This window comes from Natator depressus, chromosome 6, assembly GCF_965152275.1.
Source record: "Natator depressus isolate rNatDep1 chromosome 6, rNatDep2.hap1, whole genome shotgun sequence".
In the NCBI taxonomy this organism is placed as follows: Eukaryota; Metazoa; Chordata; order Testudines; family Cheloniidae; genus Natator; species Natator depressus.
In genome coordinates, this window is record NC_134239.1 from 63,628,892 (window position 1) to 63,650,293 (window position 21,402).

At 43.6% G+C, this 21,402-nt stretch overlaps 1 protein-coding gene across 7 annotated transcripts in view; it reads right to left on the minus strand.

Annotated features, from left to right (window-relative positions):
* Positions 1-21,402, minus strand: part of ACTN1 (actinin alpha 1) — a 137,882-nt gene that overhangs the window by 34,470 nt on the left and 82,010 nt on the right. For 3 of the 7 annotated variants that reach the window (XM_074955532.1, XM_074955536.1, XM_074955530.1), the window contains exons 4-8: positions 16,098-16,184; positions 15,382-15,469; positions 13,318-13,396; positions 2,772-2,853; positions 552-637 (exon numbers count right to left, since the gene is read on the minus strand). In XM_074955532.1, the coding sequence (XP_074811633.1) occupies positions 552-637; positions 2,772-2,853; positions 13,318-13,396; positions 15,382-15,469; positions 16,098-16,184 (422 nt within the window). Of the gene's footprint in view, positions 1-551; positions 638-2,771; positions 2,854-13,317; positions 13,397-15,381; positions 15,470-16,097; positions 16,185-21,402 lie in introns of those variants that run through there. The other 4 variants (XM_074955537.1, XM_074955533.1, XM_074955531.1 and 1 more) reach the window with 2 other exon arrangements.

The following is a 21,402-nucleotide window of genomic DNA, read 5'->3' on the forward strand; positions in this document are numbered from 1 at the left end:
TAAGGGCGAGTGAATGTGTTAGCTTTGCCACTCTGTGCTCTTTCTGAAACCTCCTGCCCAGCCACATTCCCCACCCTCGCCAAAAAGTGGATTCATCAGAAATAAACTCCAGTGGTGGTATGCTGTAGTGTCTGAACATAAGGGAACCACAGCAACTGCACAGCAAGTTCGGTGGCCTACCAGGAAAGCACTGCAACACTGTATTAAAGATTTAGGTTTGATTTCCAATTCTAGTCTTACTGGTGTGACAAGACCTGGTGCTCAGCTAGTCGAGAGGGAAGCTTGAGGGCAGAGCTCCCAGTACCACAGGATTAATGTGCACTCGGCAGTCCTGTGGCTTTATTGTACACTGACTGTAGGGATATGCTCTCCCAATCCCTGCCCCCCAAATTATTATGTTTGGGACACCACTTTGAACCAACAGCCAACTCTACCAAAAAATAATATAAAGATGCCCGTAGCTAGAGAGGAGAGAGAGAAAGAAAAAAGGTTTGGACATTAGCAACAGGACCAGGTGCGCTGTGTGGAGGGAGCTTGGAATCCTGCGATACCTTCTGGGCTCCTGAGAAGGCGTGGTAGAAGCTAGAAACATAGGTCATGATGGCTTTCTCGTCAGGGCGGGCAGTTCCAACAATGTCTGTCAAAAAAAACCTGAAGTTAAGAGCATATCGACTGATGGGAGAAGAGCAAGGGAGGAGAGCCAGAACGGTCCAGGACACCTGGTGTGGGGCATGTACATGTCACAGGAAAGTCCTACTCTGCACACTCTTTGCACAGGACTCCCTGACCCTCTCCAGCAACCCTTCCCTCATCAACAAAACTCCCAAGAGGAGGTGTAATCTAGCCCATGGAAAACCTAATGGGATCACAGTATGTTTCATGTTGGAACATTTCGTCCCTCTCTAGATGGATCCAGCCAAGGCAGAGCTGTCAGTTGAATCGGTGGGATGAACCCAGCAAAGCACCAAGAGGCTGTTGTGTTTATAGTTTTAGCATAATTCAACTTCTCCGTCCCCTAAAAGTTCTTGAGGTGAGTTTTTTCCTCCCCCTCAAATCACCCCAACATATGGATGGTCTGATTTTCAAAAGGTGCCAAGTGTTCCAAGTCCCATTACTGTCGGTGGGAACTCAACACCTCTGAAGATCAGGCCATCGGTATTTACACTGCAGAGGTACGCACATTTGTTCTATTCCTTTAGGAAGGAGAGCTGCTCTGACAAAGCAGGAGAAATCCTGCATGGCCTTAACCATCTGTTTCTATCATTCCCAAAACTAGACCCAGTTATTTCTGGGGTAGATTTCTTTGGGAGCACCTGGAGGAGACAGTCTAATAAAATCTATCCCAGAAACAGGGCAATTCCTTGGGATCACAATAGTGAGGAGCAGGCAAGGGCAGGAGGAAGCATGACTGGTTACTGAGGCTGGGAACCCTGCATCAAAAAAGTGTGCACAGTAAATTGCTAGTTGTCCAAACGCTGGTTAACCAGTTTTAATTGTGTGTATCCCCACCACAGAGATATGTTATTTTACACAGGTCTTCACTTCCCAAACCAAGCCTGGAACATAGCCTCCCTCTTCAGAGTCAGCTGGCCTTGGGCAAACACCCACTGTACAAACGAAGACCTGGCCAGCAGACTGAAGTGCAAATGAGAGAGTTGGAGCCTTCCAAACGGGACCCTTCATGTTTCTAAAAGGTAATCCCTGCTGCCCCAAATGCCTTCAGATAACCAGTTACTTTCTATAAGAGGCACTTCTGAAAAAGTGGATCCCTCCCTTTGCTTCCAGAACTGGTCAGTGCTGTATTCTCATGCCTAATATGACTGAGCAGTTCAGAGGGAAGCAGTTTACAGTACCAGACATGGTAAAAGAGTGGGTTGGAGAAATCTAGAGAAAACTGGCAGAGTTGTTCTTGCCAAATTCGTTCTCCACACCCTCCTCTAATCCTCAACAAATGGCTTCATTTAAATGGCAGCAACCAACTACACCAAAAAAGGGTCCAGGATACGAATCCTCGATCGAGGGAAGAGTATGTCCTGCACTGGACTGTCTGTTGAACCACTAAATCTAGATCTTGAAAGGATATGGGGAAACCAAGATCTTAGGTAAATTTTAGATTCATGGCAAGAGAATGGAAACCTTTACAAACAGCAGTAATGACAGTGCAGGCTTCTGACTACAGAGATGACAAATTAGTATTAGGTACAGGCAAACTCTTGTAGTCAGGAGTCTGGCTTGTGGGAACTGAAGACTAGATCCAACCCAAATTGGAGACTTTACTGTAACTAATAGGGAGCTATGGGCCAGAGATGGGATGCCAACATGTATCAAGCACAGTACGATGGGGACAATGATACCATGACAATATTTAGGAAATAACTGAAGTTGGTCTGTTTTGATGTTTTCTCCCATTCATTATATGTAGGGCCACCACATAATGTGGTGTTGGTTCACAAATCAGTTTGGTATCCAGTATGGAGCACCACCCCAGTCAGATAGATATATCCAAGTATTACGTGTCTCTGCCCACTGTATCAGCCCCAGATTGAAAACTACTGAGCAGACATGGGAGAATGAGGGGCACAGGAGGAAGAGAGAAACAGAACAAGAGATTCATTTTTCTGTTGTAACCTTTACTCTATTTGTTTGGGGTGTGGTGATGGAGAGGGCATTCAAGATTAGGCAGATCTGGAATAATACATGTCCAACTAGAAGAGGCGGGGAATATCTTGGGAAAAACCAAAATTAAAAACAAAAATTGGATTCTACTTTACCTTCTGCGTCCAACATCTTGGGGATGTCCAGATACTTCTCAGCCACGTCGAAGGCTGTGTTTAGGTTAGTAAGAGGATCATCCTAGGAAAGGAAGAGCCAGAGTGTTAGCATCAAAATGCAGCAAGAGAAACAATATTTCTCTGAAACCACAGAGCATCATTGTTTGGTTTGCTTCAGATAACTAAGTTGGACTGACAGAAATACATATATGAAACCACTGATGCAGCAGGCACCATAGCAGATTAAATAAATGGGTTCATTTTAAAAGCAGTGCCTGGGGACTCAGCCATGTGACTGATGGCATTAACAGGAACCACAAGTATATGCATTTGATTGGTTAGGAGTCAACTTTGCAAACAGATTTAACAAAAGAATCTAAAGGGTGTGGGGATTCCTAGCTTTTAAGGCCAGAAGAGACCATTATGATCATCTAGTCTGACCTCCTGCCGGTCATAGAATTCCACTCAATAGCTCAGAGGTGGGCAAACTATGGCCCGCAGGCCACATCTAGCCCAAGGGACTGTCCTGCCGAGCCCCATATCTCCCGGCCGGGGAGGCTAGCCCCCAGCCCCTCCCCTGCAACCTCAGCTCGCTGTGCTGCCAGCGCTCTGGACAGTGGGCTGCAAGCTCCTGCCAGGCAGTGCTGCAGTGTGGCTGGCTCTGGCTGGGTGGCGCAGCTGCCAGTCGTGGTGCTCTGAGCGGCATGGTAAGGGGGCAGGGAGTCCTGGGGGGCAGTCAGGGGACAGGGAGCAGGGGAGGTTGGATGGGGCTGAGGATAGGGGTCGTGGCAGTTAGGGGACAGAGAGGGGATTGGGGTGGGAGGTCCCGGGAGGGGGCAGTCAGGAGACAAGGAGCAGGGGGGTTGGATGGGTCAGGGGTTCTGAGGGGGACAGTCAGGGTGCAGGAAGTGGGAGGGGGTGGGGGCCAGGCTGTTTGGGGAGGCACAGCCTTCCCTACCCGGGCCTCCATACAGTTTCGGAACCCCAATGTGGCCCTCAGGCCAAAAAGTTTGCCCACCCCTGCAATTGCTCCTGCATCAAGCCCATAGCTTCTGCTTGATTTACAGCAGGGGTTCTCATACTGGGGGCCGTGACCACTTAGGGGGTCATGAGGTTATTACGTGGGGATCATGAGCTGTCAGCTGCCACCCTAAACCCCGCTTTGCCTCCAGCATTTATAATAGTGTTAACTATTAAAAAAAAAAGTTTTTTTAATTTATAAGGAGGGAGGGAGTGTCACACTCGGAGGCATATTCTGTGAAAGGGGTCACCAGTACAAATGTTTGAGAACCACTGAGGTAGAGCATATATTTTAGAAAGACACTCAATCTTGATATAAAGATGCAACAATAGGAAAAGTTATGCATATCTCACAGCCTAATTAAAAGGTTCTAATTTGCCCTACTATAGATGCAATGTCATATGGATAGTAACAATGGTATTTTACATTTAAACAGCATTTATCCCCCCAAAATTTCAAAATGCTTCACCAACTATTTACATCTAGCAACACTATGATGGCAGCTACCTCTGGGCTTGAGTACGGTTACCAGCCGGTGTACAGTTCATTGCACACAGTTGAGTGGGAGGAAAAGGCAGTTTCCCAGGACACCCAGAACAAATCCTTACTCTGCAAGATCTTTTTTTTTGTTTTCGTTTTTTTTAAGTAAAGGTCCTGTCTTTTGTATGTGTATTAAACCTCCATCCAAGGTATTCCCACTTACCAGACACTATCTGGCCCTTGAAAACATATAGCATATTTTAATTAATTTCTATTATACCTATTGCCAGGGCAGAAATGCACTTCAGTTACAGAGCTTAAAAGGTAGTCAGTCAAATCCTAAAGAAAGTAAGTGTGCCTTGACCATACCATGAAGATAACTAGACTCTAAAGGACCAAACAAGGGGCTAGCATTCCAAAGGCAGGAGTCATCAGAAAAGAAAGCCCTGTGAGAAATCATTAAGTGTTCAAACATAGATACCAACTATCTAATGCCTCCCAACCAGTCTGAGAACTTTCGGACTACAGATTATTCAGCTTTGCATCAAACAGCTATGGAAATGAGATTTAGTCTTATTCTGTGAAAATATTGCAATAGCCACACAATCATGGTGGTTATGCTCCCAAAAATCATTCCATTTGTGTGAAATAAGCTGCCAAAGAGACTAAATAACATGTATACCATCAACTTTTATGTTGTTGGCACTGGAACCAGTAGCTTCTATTGGTGGACAGTCTACATGGCAGTTGGTAGTGTTTAACTAGTGTTTAACACTAACAGGTTTTCAGGATAGTGTGAAGACTGTCTCTCTCAGCACATTCTCATCAATATAAGAGTGGTGTAGCCCTGACCTTCCCCAGTGCTAGGAGATGAAGAAATTCCATGCAGTTTATCCTTCATATTTGGCTTTTCTGTGCCCCTTAACTCCCAAACTTAAGGCTTGGTGCAGTTGCTTATTGCAGTGACCGACGAGATGCAGCTTCAAGTGAAATTGGATTAACAAGCCACCTCTCTTGGACCAAGCAAAGCAGGAGGGTGTAAGCTAAATGTGCTTGGATAGAAGCAATTATGAAAGAAAAAGAGCCTGGTCTCGCACCTGTGGGCCCTTTGCAGCACTGGTCATTGTGCAGTCCCCACACTAAAGTCTTATCTAGGTTAGAACATTGAAACATCTACAGTTTTCAGAAACAATTCCCCCTAAACCAATATGTGTAATATTTTGGCACCGTGTAGCAATTTTTTGTTTCTTTGCGTAGGTATAACCTGTAGGCACTAACTCTGTGCCTTAGAAAATAAGTAGATTTATAGATTCCAAGGCCAGAAGGGGCCATAGCGTTCATCTAGTCTGACTCCTGTATAGCACAGGCCAGAGAACTTCCCCAAAATAGTTCCTAGAGCAGAGCTTTTAGAGAAACGCATCCAATCGTGATTTTAAAATTGCCAGTATCAAGAATCAATCATGATCCTTGGTAAATTCATCCAATGGTTAATTACTCTCACTGTTAAAAATTTAGGCCTTATTTCCAGTCTGAATTTGTCTAGCTTCAACTTGCAGCCATTGGACTGTTATACCTTTCTCTGCTAGATTGTAATCAAAATCACCCCTGAACCGTCTCTTGTTAAACTTAACAGATTGAGCTCCTTGAGTCTATCACTATAAGGCAAGTTTTCTAATCCTTTAATCATTCTCATGGCTCTTCTCTAAGCCCTGTCCAACTTTTCAAAGTCTTTCTTGAATTGTGGACCTCAGAACTGGACACAGTATTCTAGCAGTGGTGGTACCAGTGCCAAATATAGGGTAAAATAACCTCTCTACTTCTACTCGAGATTCCCCTATTTATCCATCCAAAGGTTACATCACCCCTTTGGGCCACAGTGACGCACTGTGAATTCATGTTCAGCTCACTGTGCATCTCCTCCCCCAAAAATCTTCTTCGGTCACTGCTTTTAGGATCGAATCCTCCATCATGTAACTATGGTCTACATTGTTTGTTTCTAGATGTATACGTTTTCATTTAGTTGTATTAAAACATGTATTGTTTGCTTGTTCCCCCATCTTACTAAGCAATCTAGATCACTCTGTATTACTGACTGACCCCCAGTTTGTGTGTCATCTGCAAACTTTATCAGTGAAACGGACACATACAGAGACACCGGCAAAAATACTCTGTTGGCAATACAGTCAACATCTAAAAAGGAGTGCATCACAATTAACAATAAGCACTTCAAGCTCTAACTCCTACACATTCAGATAGACAGAGCCAAGACGGCCATCTGTAATAGCACCATCTGGAGAGTCCCCGTACTGTTACAGTACTGAACACAGTCTAAGTATCAGTGTAGACCAAACCAAAATGCGTTCAGTGGCATTTCAAAAAGCGTGACAACCTGGTGGAACATGGTACTACTGGTCACTTTTTCTATGCTGGTTTTAAAGTGCCTTGTCTACATTTGCAGATAATGATTTTCAACACCAGATGAGGAGGAGCAAGGGAGGCTAGTTGCAGTTCTGTTTTTTGTTGCACTGGTTTTTGTTGCAGACAACCATTGCCAGCAATAGGTCATTTTCTAGTGTTGCTAGACTACAGAGGTGCAATCTGTGCATTTCCCTGGTATTTCCTGCCTGCTACAAGTTAGAGAGATATTTCTTCCTCTTGCTTCCATAACACTTGGGTCCCTGCCTAAAATAAAAAAGTGACATTTGGCTGACAAAATGTGACAACCCTAAGCTCCCCTCCTGCTCACTGACAAACAAAAACAAAACATCCTACCTCCCCTCAATCAAGGCTGAAAAGAGTTTGTCCATTAATCTAAATGGCATGGGTCTATATTAAGTTAGGAAACCATTGTATGAACACAGCTGGCATAAAACTGATGGCTGTCACACTTGTCATTATGAGAGCCATAGCCACAAATAACCAATGCTGCCTGATGGCACCCTTTTGCTTTGTCCAGACACGATACACTCATCACTGTGATTGTATCCGTGCTTTTAGATGCACCTGTCTAGCACTGATTCAGGGGGTAGGGGATTGTAGGCAGCCACAAAGCACTGCATTGTGGGATGGGGTTAAGAGGACTGGACACACCAATTCACATGCAACATTCTTGTTGCCTATCTGCGCTGGGGAGAAACCATAATAAGCCGTGCCCGTTCAGCCGGGGCTTCACTAACGACCTCAGCTCAGGCATTGGGATCAGCTAGTAAGTCAGTGCTTGTAAAACACTTACATCAGCTACTGTGTGAGGATACACAGTATTTCATGAATTTGGCAAACTCCAAACAACACTTATAGCCATATTCCTTCACCTTATGTAGGCAGGGCCTTAGACCCATTGCTTGAGAGAGAAAAAAGAAAAAAGACCTTTTATTCATTAAACTACATTAAATTTTCAGCCAGTCTGTTGCATTAAAATTCAGAAATCCTAAGTGCTGGCTCTCTCACTAATTTGTCCCCTAGCCCACATGGCATTTTCATTACTGTACAGAAACGCCACATACAGTCTAATTTCTCAGTCATAAGTGACCATTAAACAGTTTGGCATTTAAACGGCCTTTTAAAACAAAAACCAGCACTGATACACTTCACTGGCACAGACCCGTTTGAACATGTGTTTTGAAGAGTGGTCAGATTCAGCAACACCTCCTTCAGGAAAGGGAGCAGCAAATACATGAAGTCAAACTCATTTGCATATCAGACAGTATCTACACCCTTCCAACACCAAAGAGGGAGAGGAATCTAGGCCTGGCACAGGAGGGGTACAGCTTAGCGTAATGGAACCTAGTTAACAAGAAATGTTGTGGCTGAAAGTTAGGAAGCGTTTCCTGAAAGGAAGATCTACTACGTAGAAGTTCTCCCAGAGGAAGCGCTAGAAGCCCTGTTGTATGCAAAAGTGAACACAAAGCGAGACAAGTCCGTACATATATAAATTTTGTAGATAACAAAAATGCAAGATTCAGTGGCCTATAGGGGAACGAAGCTGATGACCAAAGCTGCAAGCAAATAACTTAGTGTTTGACAAAGACTAGCTCATGGATGAACAGGGGAGCTAAACTTGGGCAAAACTCAGACTGTGCGAGCTGGCAAAGAGAAATGCTTTGAGAAATTTATAGCAATGGTGCAGTCTTCTGCTGGAAGATGCATAATTAGTCAAGACAGTCCAGTTTAGGAGTGTCCCTGTATTCCATGCTTACATTAGTTCTCATACAGCACTGGACATGAGCAGTGCACTACACCATCTCGGGCTGGCTAGGAGACTGTGTCCCATCCTGAGCAAGTGGTGATGACCTGGCCTCAGTAATACAAACCTGTGTTACCTCTTGACTGGACAACAGCAATGCAGTCTACCTGCATGTTCCTCAGGAGCTACAAGACACAGCAGCACTTCTCCACATCAACAGGGGCCGTCGTGAGCACATCATACCTATCCTCCACTCACTACATTGGCTCCCTGTAGACTATCACACCAAAATGTAAGGTGCTTAACAATCCAGTCCTCTTGTACCTGAAAGATTGCCTAAAGATCCAGGAAGAGGACTATGGCCAACAAGTCCACCCCTCAGGAACTACAGAGCATCTACTGCAAAGTTGAAGCTCATTCGTGCAGGAGACAGAGCTGTCTTACATGCCAGTCCAAGACTGTGGAATGAACTCCCACAGATTCTAAGAACCACCTCTAAACCTCACAATTTCCATTCCAAACACAACATGCACCTCTTCACCCTCACCTTCACTAATATAAACACACAGCACCGCAGACATCTTGTTATTTTAAATCCACATGCAGCAGATTTCCCCAAGATAGAGAAAAAGAAGGAAAGAAGTAATGTGACAGATATGAGTCATGTGGTTTAACGCAGTACTCATATGGCACAGTGACAGGTGTGATATGAGAACCTGAATAGACTGGCACAGAACGAAAGCTGAGACTTCTCTAACATCTCCAATTCCTTCTAGGGCTGTGCACCCCAAAGAACACACAAGACTGATGTTTAAAAGGGTATGGCCCAGCAGAAGCGCTTTGATATCGATTTGCCTCAGATAAGCTTTAAAGTAGATGAGGGAAGAAGAGAGGAACAGCTTGCTAGAGTCTGTCTGAGCCAACATTAAGGAAAGCTGTATTTTACTTGTTTAAAGATTCCACTATTTAAGCTGTGATCGTTGGTAAACCTGGCCAGAATAAACAGCTATCTTGTGCACTCTGCTTTTGCTGACTGGAGACATTCATGTTAGATTCTCCCACAGCTCCCACCTTCCCTCACCACCCCACAACTCTGACTCACACACTCAGAGATGTCTCTCCTCCTCCAGTAAGCTTGAAGTCCCCATATCACAAGATGTTACCATGGTAATTATTGCAATGTCACCAATACAAAAATTCCTCTATCAACCAGCAATCTGGAAGGAGTTGGAGGGGGGTGGGAGTGGAGACACAGAGCACTTACTGTATCTGTCAGAGCAGCAGAAGCCGAAAAAAATCCAATTAGTATGACTTATGTTTTCAGGAGTTGTCTTAAACAAATTAGGAAGCATCCAATATGGCAATATGAATCTTATACTGGCCAGGTTTATGGACTGATTATAGCACTGGAGGAGTGATTATGCCATCATTCAATCTTCATGCTGAATGAAGAGATCAGAAACGTGGTTTGCAATTGGGCTAAAGATAGGGGAGAGATGGGGGAAGGGAAAACCCAACTCCTGACAAACTGCCCCGTCAGCATGCCAAGAGAATTCACCCCAACATCTTCCTTACCATTAACCAGAGCCCTGAAGAGCAATCACTTGTCCAAAACAAGTAGCTGCAATATCAAGTAGTTGCTGCCATCCAAGCCTATTAAGGCTCAGATGTGTTCCAGAACTGCTGAGCCCTTTTGCAGCTTTTAGTGATGCAGCTCAATAGGACATCAGATGTGAACATTTCATTGAAGAGATGTCAGTTTTTCCTGCTGCCTCTTAAACCCATTATAATACTAGTCTGAGCTTCACTGAAAGAGCACAATCCCCATCTTATCTCAAAGATTCCTTTATGTGGACAATTGTGTCTCCCTTCAGCTGTATCTGTCCAGAACATGCCCAATTCCCTTCATTTTATCTACGAAGATAAACTGTGTCTTTACTCTGCTACCCAGCTGCTCTCCTCCTCCTCACTGATCCAAAAGCTCTAGCACAGGGATGGCCAACCTGCGGCTCCGGAGCCACATGCGGCTCTTCAGAAGTTAATATGCGGCTCCTTATATAGGCACCGACTCCGGGGCTGGAGCTACAGGCGCCAACTTTCCAGTGTGCTGTGAGGGCTCAATGCTCAAGCCCTGGCTCTGCCACAGGCCCTGTCCCCACGCCACCCCTTCCCGCCCCCTCCCCTGAGTCTGCCGTGCCCTCACTCCTCCCTCTCCCCCCAGAGCCTCCTGCACACCACGAACCAGCTGATTGGGAGGTGAGGGGAAGGAGGGGGAGGTGCTGATCAGTGAGGCTGCTGGTGGGTAGGAGGTGCTAGGAATGGGGGGGGGTGAAGTTGATGGGGGGCTACTGATGTATTACTGTGGCTCTTTGGCAATGTATGTTGGTAAATTCTGGCTCCTTCTCAGGCTCAGGTTGGCCACCCCGCTCTAGCAGGAATGAAGCAGAACCAGGGGAAAGGCTCCAAACTCTGGTAGGAAACAGCAGTCTCCAGGGGGCAGGTGGAGAAAATTAAGTGAGCTGAACTGAAGAGACAAAAGGCAAGGATCTGAGGAGGGAGAAATGGCTTTGCCGAGACTAGGATTTAAAAAGAGCCATGTTAGCAACATCCTAGATCAGTGGTCTCCAAACTTTTTGGCTCGCGCATCCCCAGGGTGAAGACCGGAAGACCTGCCGCAGATGCGCCACCGGCAGAAGATGACCAGAAGACCTGGGGGAAGCAAAAAAAAAAAAAAAAAAAAAACCACAACCCCGCCAGAGCGGCCAAAGCCGCAACATCGGGACAAACTGTGCATCGGTCGGGACGCGGGACAAAGAACTACAAATTTTTATCAGGACGTCTGGTCACCCTACGAACACCAGCCGTGGACGGGCAGAGCTGCCGCCAAAGAATAAAAACAGCAGAGTGCTGTCCGGCGGCGCTTCTGCTGCCACGCACCCCCTGGGATCATCTTGCGCACCCCAGTTTGGAGACCACTGTCCTAGATGACATGTTGTAAAAGTGTAACATGGAGAAGGCCCCCTGCAGTCTTCAACATGAGCTAAACTGGTAGAGTTAGAGCTAGGCTACCTGCTACACTCTTCCTAGGCTTTAGCTCAACCAGTTTAGCGTGTGTTAAAGACAGTGTCCCTCGCCAACGCCTTTGCTGTAGACAACATGCTAACAAGACACCTTTAAATTCTAGTCTAGGCAAAGCCAAAACAAGCAAGGGGAAGAGGCAGAGGAACACCAGTGGTGAGAAAAGTGCACAGGGAAGGGAAAACAACCATGAGAAAGAGGACAAGAAGCAGTAGAAAAGGTCTGATGAGTTTCTCTCATTAGAAGGTTCCTCTTTAACCTTCTTCAAGAAGGGCAGGAGACAAGGGAAGAGCAGGGGTTGTCAATCCCTCCTCAGACCAAATTCTTGCCCTCCATCTGGACAGGACAGCCACTCGTTTTCATTCTGAAAAGCTGTCAGGCTACGTGAGCAGCTAAACTTCCTTTCCCTTTCCTCACAGCAGGGTGATTTGGCTTTGGCTTTTGTTTCTAGTAGGGGAACTCTGTGGTTTCCCTGCTAGATTTTTCATTTTCAAAGACCCCTTGTTTAGCTGCCTTATTTTTCCAACAGGAAAAAAAAATGAAAATGTGGTTGACTTTAACCTGTTTTCTTTTGTTGCTGCTGTTTGTATAAACAGATGGGGTCCACCTCCACTGTTTATTCATCAAGTGCTGATCCCAAGACGCTAAAACCGATAGAAAATAAAATTGACTGCTCTGCAAGACAGTGAACACCTTGGAAGTTATTGATTGTATGGAGTATTAGGCATTGTGCAGTTAGCATCTCACACAGACAGCTGATTTAATTAACTCTTTTGCACTCTACTTATTTGCATACTGGTCCCATCCACTTGCCCCCACCATTGCAAGAACTGAGATCCATTAACGATGGGGTTCTATGCTTATGATCCCAATGATTTCTATATTTAACATGCTCAGTTTCCAAGTATCACAAATTCTTGCCCTCAGTGACATTTGTGCGGTTTCATTTCCTTCAACGAGTAGGCACAGGCGTAAATACCTGGAACTTAGTACACTGTTCTGTTGACAACGCAGAAGTACGAATAGAATCCAGCTCATGCTTTCATACTGTGCTGGCTCAGGAGAGCTAACAGGTATACAAAGCAATAAACACTCTTTCATCACCAAGTCATCCGATCTGCCTCAAATACACCAGGGAGCTGATCTTTTGAGCAGGAAGATCCTATTTTAATAGAATTGTTTTTCAAAGTAAAATCAAACTTTCCTATAAACACTTTTCAATTGCTTAATGCGCCAATCCAAGTGCTAGGAAGAGCCCAACACTACAGCAGAGATGACTAACCACACTAGGGAGGCAGCGCATTACAAGATTTCAAGTGATGGCAAAGAATGCACATATGCCTGTCTCACTCTAGTTCTGTGAAAAGGAACCTCATAGCCAGGTAACCTGCCCCAACCTTTTTGCTCCAGACCTAACATTGACTTGACTGGCTAGTTCATGTAATTTGCACATAGCATAAAAGAATTGGCATCACTGAGTTAACAGATTTTGCCACATTGGACCTCGGCACACGTGATCCATACTTCCTACAGACCACACCCTCCTCTTATCTGCCAATAAATCATTGTGAAAACAGGGAATGGCAGTAGGCAATTCATAAAGCTTTCTTCAGTGAGGCTGAATTCATTGATCTCTCCCCTCTTTCCTCCCCTAGGCAAGATATTTTCAGCTTCAGTGGCAAGTTTAAGTTTTCCTCCTGGTTTGTCAAGCTAGCTCAAGTCCCTCTTAATTTCAACAAACCCAGGGTCTCTGCTCCTTAACTTAAATCAAATTAAGCTAGTACCTTTCGCAGCTTCCCATAGTCGATGAGCTCTGGGCGATGTCTGTGAATCAAAGCACAGAAGCCAAGGCCATCCTTCCAGCTGCAAAAGAGATAGAAGAGAGCACAATTAACAGTGTTCAGTCAGGAAGACACATGGAGGGGGGGCATGACAGATGGGGACAAGACTCTGGGAACCTAGATCTTTACCCTTGGGCTCATTAGCTTATAGCAACTTCTGTAAGTACTCAACTGTGGACAAGGCTCTCCTCTGCTTTAGACCCCCCACCCTGCTCTCACTGACTTGGTGTAGGACCAGGTTCTTAGTGCAGCCGCCTCCCTAATGCCAATTTTCACTCACCACAGAACTTTCATTGTTAAATAGAGTGCCCAGGCACTCAAGGGCAGAAACAGAGCTTAGGGATGAAAAAAGTCTTCATATGCAAACCAAAGATCTTCTAGGAGAGGATAGATCAAGAATGAGGAGGAGCAATTGCTATTGGCTATGATCAGCACTATATTTGCCCTCCCTCATCTCTCCCCTCCCACCCCGGTCCTCAGCATAGAATCCAAAGCTGGTGGGAGAAGGGAGGACAAAAAATAGACCAATATCAGGGTGGATAAAAATGGATTTTTTATTCTATTATTTAAATTATAAAAAAGTCTTAAAAAATAAACCCATTTAAAATGAAATCTCAATTTAATACAAAGTTTGCCCGCCCCGATCTACCTCATTGGGATCACCCACTGAGCCCATCTGGGTGGTCTCATACTATTTTATAGCTTTTCCCTTCCTGAGCTCTGATTGGCTCAGTTCTCAAAATTTTGTATGACTCCACCCATCATTCACCATTTTCTAACATGCTAAAAACATACAATTAATATGAATCTGAAAATATTTACACTGTATAATTGCTTAAATAAACGTATACCAATAGTGTACCCTACTACATAGCAAAAAGATGTACCCAATCTAGTGTGACGGCTCTGTTTTAGTTGTAAATCAAACACATTTTAATGGTTTTATCAACCAATGAGAATTCATCTTTCTTTAAAAAATAAAACTGAAGTACAAATGGAAAAGTTAATTAATATTGATTATTTAAATGAAGGCTTCACACTTGATGATTTAAAATCAATCTACCCTGATCGGTGTAATGTCAGATTAATACAAAAGATTACCTATATTTTGCCCGTGGAGAGGGATGGGCTTTTATTTAGTAGAACTCAAAAGGTGGAGGAAAAGGAAAAAACCAAAAACAAACAAAACTGGCAATCCTCGTCAATTTGTCCTCCTCTCCCGTCCAACTATGACAGGATCATTCCGCACCGTTATGCTTTTTGTAAGGATTTGTTTAACGTAACTTTATACCATCACCCCCACTAGCAGGGTCCCCCCATGGTGATACTTGCATAGCTTAACAGATCCCAAACTTAGACCCCGTCTACACTAGAAAAGGTTTGCTGAGGTAGTTCTACTGGGACAGGCAAAAAAGTGCTTTTGCAGGTGTAGCTTAAACAGGCTCTCCAAGCAAAGTGTGCTGTAACGGCAAAATCACTCTTATACCAGTATAACTTCGTCTACGTGAGTGCTTTTGCCTGTACAGAAATATTGTTTAAAAAATAAACAAAAAAACAAACCAAAAAAATCACCTCCCTAACCAACATTACTATACAGATACAAGTTTCTAATATAGACCTGACCTTAGGAAATTTCTCCGAAAAATGTTTGTAGCTTCACTCGGGAAGTACTATTTCATAAGCAGCCTACAAACACCGATAGCGTCGTCAGTGAGCTTAATGCTCCAAAGTATTTGACAAAGGCAGCATTTGTAGTCAGAGAAAGGGACTGGGAGGCAGGGAAACTGGGTCCTGTTGTGGGGTTTGCCACTGATTTGCTGTGGAACATTGGGCAAATCAGTAGGTGCTACTTTTCTCCTACAGAATATCAGAACAACAACTAGTCTCAGAACTTCTTTGAGAGGTTACTTACGCCAGATGCTGAATAGTGTCAAAAGCCCTATGAACATACGAGGATCAGAAAGCCAAATACTAATAAAAAAAACAAAAAAAACCAACCAACCTTACCTGATATGGAAATTCTGGATGTTCACATTTTTGTAGGGAGCTGTCTTCCTCTGACACCATAACAAAAGCCCTTCCTTAGCAGATGTCTCTAGAGAGAAAGCAAAAGAGACACAGATTAACCTGTTTTTTCCTGGAATTTTCTGATCCCTTGCATAGGCTGCAGAACAGTGTTTCCAATTCATTCTGACCCAGTGTCTTTGTTCGAACCAGCAGTGCGGCAAACCTCTGTTTCTCATTTAACTTCCTTCTTCTAGGGATGAATCTCTTATGCAGGTTTCTGATTTCTTACCATTATTTCTCTCAGGGTAGGTCTACCTGGCATTTTGGAGCTAGCTGCTTAGCACGGGTCGATATTTCCATGCAATACCATAGATCAGCCAGCAGGAAATGTCCTAGAGTCCAAGATCCACTGCACATTGCCAGGTTTAACCTTTCCCCTTTCCTTCCCGACTCCTCTGAAATACACTCCAAGGAGCAGGATACGAAGACTCCTCCCAGGATATCCATATCAAGCCATGAACTGGCCAGCAAGGATGGTCAGAGTTCAGGGCAGGTTGGATCTCAGGGCCCCATTGTGTCATCCAGGGTATGTCCTCTGCTGATTCAGTTACCCCTGAAACTGGATCTCCTTTGCGGCAAGGCACACAGCTATTTGTTCCCCAACCAAAGCCACCTTCACTCATTCTTGAACAGCAGATGGAGGCTCTGAGATTTACCTTCCACAGAGATATCCTGAATGGCAAAGCGAAGGATGATGGTCCAGATCATTCCAAGTGTCATTTTAACATTTCCATCCACAATTTCTGCAGGAAAAAAACAAAATCATTATGTCATGCGCGCAAACCCCAGTGGAAGCCTGACCAAGGAAACACAGGGAGCTTTATCTTTTACAGATCTAAGAGCTGGACTTCCATCTGATGAATGTTTCCAGCAGGGTAAGGTTCCCAAGTTAAATTTATACAGCCCGGCAGGCTCTCCACAAACTCCACTGATATATCTCAATCCTACTACGGAGCTTTTAAGTAGAGGCTGACAATACAACAGCTTATCTACATGGGAAAGTTATATTGGTATCTGGGAAGGAGTGCATTCAAACCACTATAGCTATACTGGTGTAACTTCCCAAGTGGACACTCTTATTTCAGTATAAGAATGCCTTTTTCTGGTTTCGCTTATGTCATTTAGAGCTTGGTCTATGCTACAAAGTTTTGCCAGCACAACAATGGTGACTAGGAGTCTGGTCCAAAAATCCCCCTTGCTGACATAGCTATGCCAGCAAAAGCCACAGCGTAAATTCAACTATGTCGACAGGGAAGTGCCTCTGTCAGCACAGCTAATGTCATTTGAGGAGCTGGTTTAGCTAAGCTAGCAGAACTACTCTTTTGGCCAAGATATACATTGCATCTCCACTAAGGGGGTTTGCTAGCATAGCTATACTGGCCAGGGCTCTGTAGAGTAAACAAGCCTGTAGAATCTGTTTAAGCTAAACTGAAAAGGTTTAGCTTAAAAGTTACTCATATCCCAGAACAAGAGTGTCCATGCAGAGGAGTTATACACCTGATACAACTACAGCGGTTTAAAATACCAGTATAATTATACCAGTGTATGGGGTGAATCTTTACTGTGTAACTAAACCCTAAGAGCTAGTGTTGTGGTGTGGACAAATACCCACCAAGATTATAAATGAAACATGGCTAGTTCCTGGGTGAGTGCAGGTCTTCAGACTGCATCCATGTAGGGCTACTTTCAGATATATAATTGCCAAAAAGCATCAACAGCAAGTCACCATCAAAGTGCATACACCTTGGCTGCAGATGCAGCAAAAGGCACATGTTATACTCCACTCAAGCAGAATATTAACTTAAGATGTGAAGCAGATTGTACTTTATTGCTCACTGGACCCTTCTGCAATGCAAATCGGCAAGTGATCAACAACTCATGGGCTTTAGAAACAGACCCCATGCATGCATGAGACATAATCCGTTTAGAATTTGGGATAAAGTTCTGGAGAGTAGCAGCTGGTTCAGAAAGGGTTTGCAATTGCTTGTGGAATAGTGCCAAGTAATACAAATGACGTACCACATAGCTGTTTCTAAGGCTCTGACCCTTGACAGGTAAAAGATTCCACACCATTTAAGAGGAAAACATTGTCAACGTTTTTAAAAAGCCACTTTAGGATACCTAGCCTCTGGCACTAGCACTAGAGATTACAAAACTGAAAGAATCACATATAATGTATGCCACCAACTATTTTTGGACACTGAAACTAAACTAGTCAGTTTCTCCTTTTTGTTCTACTGCTATTTCCTGCATTGCATGGGAAATGTTTGAGACACAATCAACTTTAAAATGACTAGAAATGTCTTTCTAATTTAAGGTTTCAGAGTGGTAGCCATGTTAGTCTGTATCAGCAAAAACAATGAGGAGTCTTTATGGTACCTTAGAGACTAATAAATGTATTTGGGCTAGAACCCACTTCATCTGCCCACGAAAGCTTATGCCCAAATAAATTTGTTAGTCTCTAAGGTACGACAAGGACTCCTCGTTGTTTTTTCTAATTTAAGACGTCTAAAGAAAAGGGTTGGATAAACCTATTGTTTTGGGCCTAAGCCTAACAAAAGAGCTGGCAGAGTTAGTTTTTGCCCCGTGCAAACCCCTTGTGTAGCTGTCTCACACTGGTGCAAGCAAGGCTTGCATTGGTTGCAGCTGCTAACTCCCCTGATTTTATTGTGAGACCCACAATACTTGGCTTTTCTCTTGTAGCCAGCTACTGGAGTCATGGGATTGCATGGGAATCTTGGCTTTCATTTTAAAGAAAAAAAGAAAAAAGTAAGCCCGTGCAGTTGCAGATAAAAGTTGGAAAGCATGATCTCTAAAGGTTCCAAAACCAGAAGGCAAATAAAAAGAACCCCAAATCTATTATTTTGGAAGGCTCATGATTTCAAACCAATCTTGTGATTTTTGAATGCATGAGATTGGCAATTCTGCTGTTATGACAATCCCTTGTACTTTACAAGGGTAAACCTCATTGATGCAATCCCTATTTTGCAATGGAGAAGCAGGTCTACAATAAGGGTTTGTACTGATAGAGATTTCCCAATTTTCGACAAATCCTAAAACAGATATGCTGTCACATTCCCCTCCACCCCTCTTCCCCACACATCTCCCCACTCACAATACATTAATGGACTATGGTGCCGATCTAGGATGGAATCTTTCTAGTAGTAGACTCTCACTGCCCAGGAAAAATATGCATAGAACTTTGTTATAGCACAAAAGAGCATGACCATGTGTTGTATTCACACTCCTGACCAGTTTCCACAAGCAAGTTTGCTCATTGCGAGATTTCCTTGCAAATTAAATTCCTGCAGGATTGTTTTAGTTGGTTGGTTGGGGTTGGTTTGGGGTTTTTTTGGTGGGGGGGGGTGCAGGGGGAAGAGAGAGGAGGAACATAAGAATGGCCATACTGGGACAGATAAATGGTCCAACTAGCCCAGTATCCTGTCTTCTGACAGTGGCCAATGGCAAACGCTTCAAAAGGCATGAACAGAAAAAGGCAGTCATCAAGTAATCCATCCCGTCATTCAGTCCCAGCATCTGGCAGTCAGAGGCCTAGGAACACCCAGAACATGGGGATAGCATCCCTGACCATCCTGGCTAATAGCCATTGATGGATCTATCCTCCATGAACTTATCTAATTCTGTTTTGAACCCAGTTATACTTTTGGCCTTCACAACATCCCCTGGCAATGAATTCTGCAGACTGACTGTCCGTTGCCTGAAGAATTATTTCCTTTTGTTTGTATTAATTTTACTGGGTGACCCCTGGTTCTTGTGTTATATAAAGGAGTAAATAACACTGCCTTATTCACTTCTCCACACCATTCAGGATGTTATAGACCTCTATCATTACCCCCCCTCCCACCCCCGTCATCTCTTTTCCAAGACGAATAGTCCCAGTCTTTTTACTCTCTCTTCGCATGGAAGTTGTTCTATACCCTTTTTCATTTTCATTGTCCTTCAGTTTCTCCATTTCTAATACATCTTTTTTGAGATGGGGTGACCAGAACTGCATGCAGTATTCCAGGTGTGGGCTTATCATGGATTTATAAAGAGGCATTATGATATTTTCTGTCTTATTATCTATCCCTTTCCTAATGGCTCCTAATATTCTGTTAGCTTTTTTGACTGCCATTGCACATTGAGATGTTTTCAGAGAACTATCCACAATGACTCCCAGATCTTTTTCTTGAGTGGTAACAGCTAAATTAGACCCCACCATTTTGTAGGTATAGTTGGGATTATGTTTTCAAACGTGCATTACTTTGCAATTATCAGCACTGAATTTCATCTGGTATTTGGGTGCCCAGTCACCCAGTTTTGTTAGATCCCTTTGTAACTCTTTGGATTTGAGGTGACTATTTACCTCTCTCCAGTCTGAAAATTGACCATTGATTCCTACCCTTTGTTTCCTGTCCTTTATCCAGTTACAGATCCATGAGAGAACCTTCCCTCTTATGCCATAACTGCTTACTTTGCTTAAGAGCCTCTGGTGAGGGACCTTGTCAAAGGCTTTCTGAAAGTCTAAGTACACAATACCCCCTTGTCCCCATGTTTGTTGACCCGCTAAAAAGAATTTTAATAGATTGGTGAGGCATGATTTCCCTTTACAAAAGCTGTGTTGACTCTTCCCCCAGCAAATTATGTTCATTTATGTATCTGATAATTCTGTTCTTTACTACAGTTAAGTTTATTGGCCTGTAATTGTCAGGATCACCTCTGGCATCACATTAACTATCCTCCAGTCATCTAGTAAAGAAGCTTATTTAAGTGATAGGTTACATACCACAGTTATTAGTTCTGCAATTTCACATTTGAGTTCCTTCAGAACTCTTGGGTGAATACCATCTGGTCCTGGTGACTTATTACTGTTTAATTTATCAATTTGTTCCAAAGCCTCCTCTATTGACACCTCACTTGGGACAGTTCCTCAGATTTGTCATCTAAAAAGAATGGCTCAGGTTTGGGAATTGCCCTCACATCCTCTCAGTGAAGACCAATACAAAGAATTCACTTAGCTTCTCCGCAATGGCCTTATCGTCCTTGACTGCTTCTTTAGCACCTCAATTGTCCAGCAGCCCCACTGATTGGTTGGCCGGCTTCCTGCTTCTGATTTACTTAAATAATTTTTTGCTGTTTGAAATTTTTCAGTCTTTTGTTAGTTGCTCTTCAAATTCTTTTTTGACCTGCCTAATTATACCATTACACTTGACTTGCCAGAGTTTAGGCCCCTTTCTATTTTCCTCAGTAGGATTTGACTTCCAGTTTTTAAAGGATGCCTTTTTGCCTGTAACTGCTTCTTTTACTTTGTTGTTTAACCATGGCAGCTTATTTTTGGTCTTCTTGCTATTCTTTTTAATGTGGGATATACGTTTAAATTTGAGCCTCTATTGTGGCGTTTTAAAAAAATTTCCAAGCAGCTTAGAGGCATTTCACTCTTGTAACTGTTCCTTTTAATTTCCATTTAACTAGCTTCCTCATTTTTGTGTAGTTCCCCTTTTTGAAGTTAAGTGCTACTGTGGTGGGCTTCTTTGTTATCCACCCCCTCCAAGGATGTTTAATTTAATTATAATATAGTCACTATGACCAAGCGGCAAGAAAGCCCTTGGTTCCAGGACTAGCTGCTCCAAAAAGCAGTCATTAGTGGTGTCAAGAAACTTTATCTCAGCATCCCGTCCTGAGGTGACACGTACCCAATCAACATGGGGATAGTTGAAATTCTCCATTATTGCTGATTTTCCATTTTTATAGCCTTTCTAATCTCCCTGAGCATTTCACAATCACCATCAACATCCCCGTCAGCTAGTTGGTAGCATATCACTACTGCTATACTCCCCATGCTTATTTTTCCCCTACAGTTACTCACACCTTCTTGTCAACTGTTTGAAACGGGCCATCCTGATTATCACTACAAAAGTTTTTTTTTTTCTCCTGCTGATAATAGCCCACCTTAAGTGATTA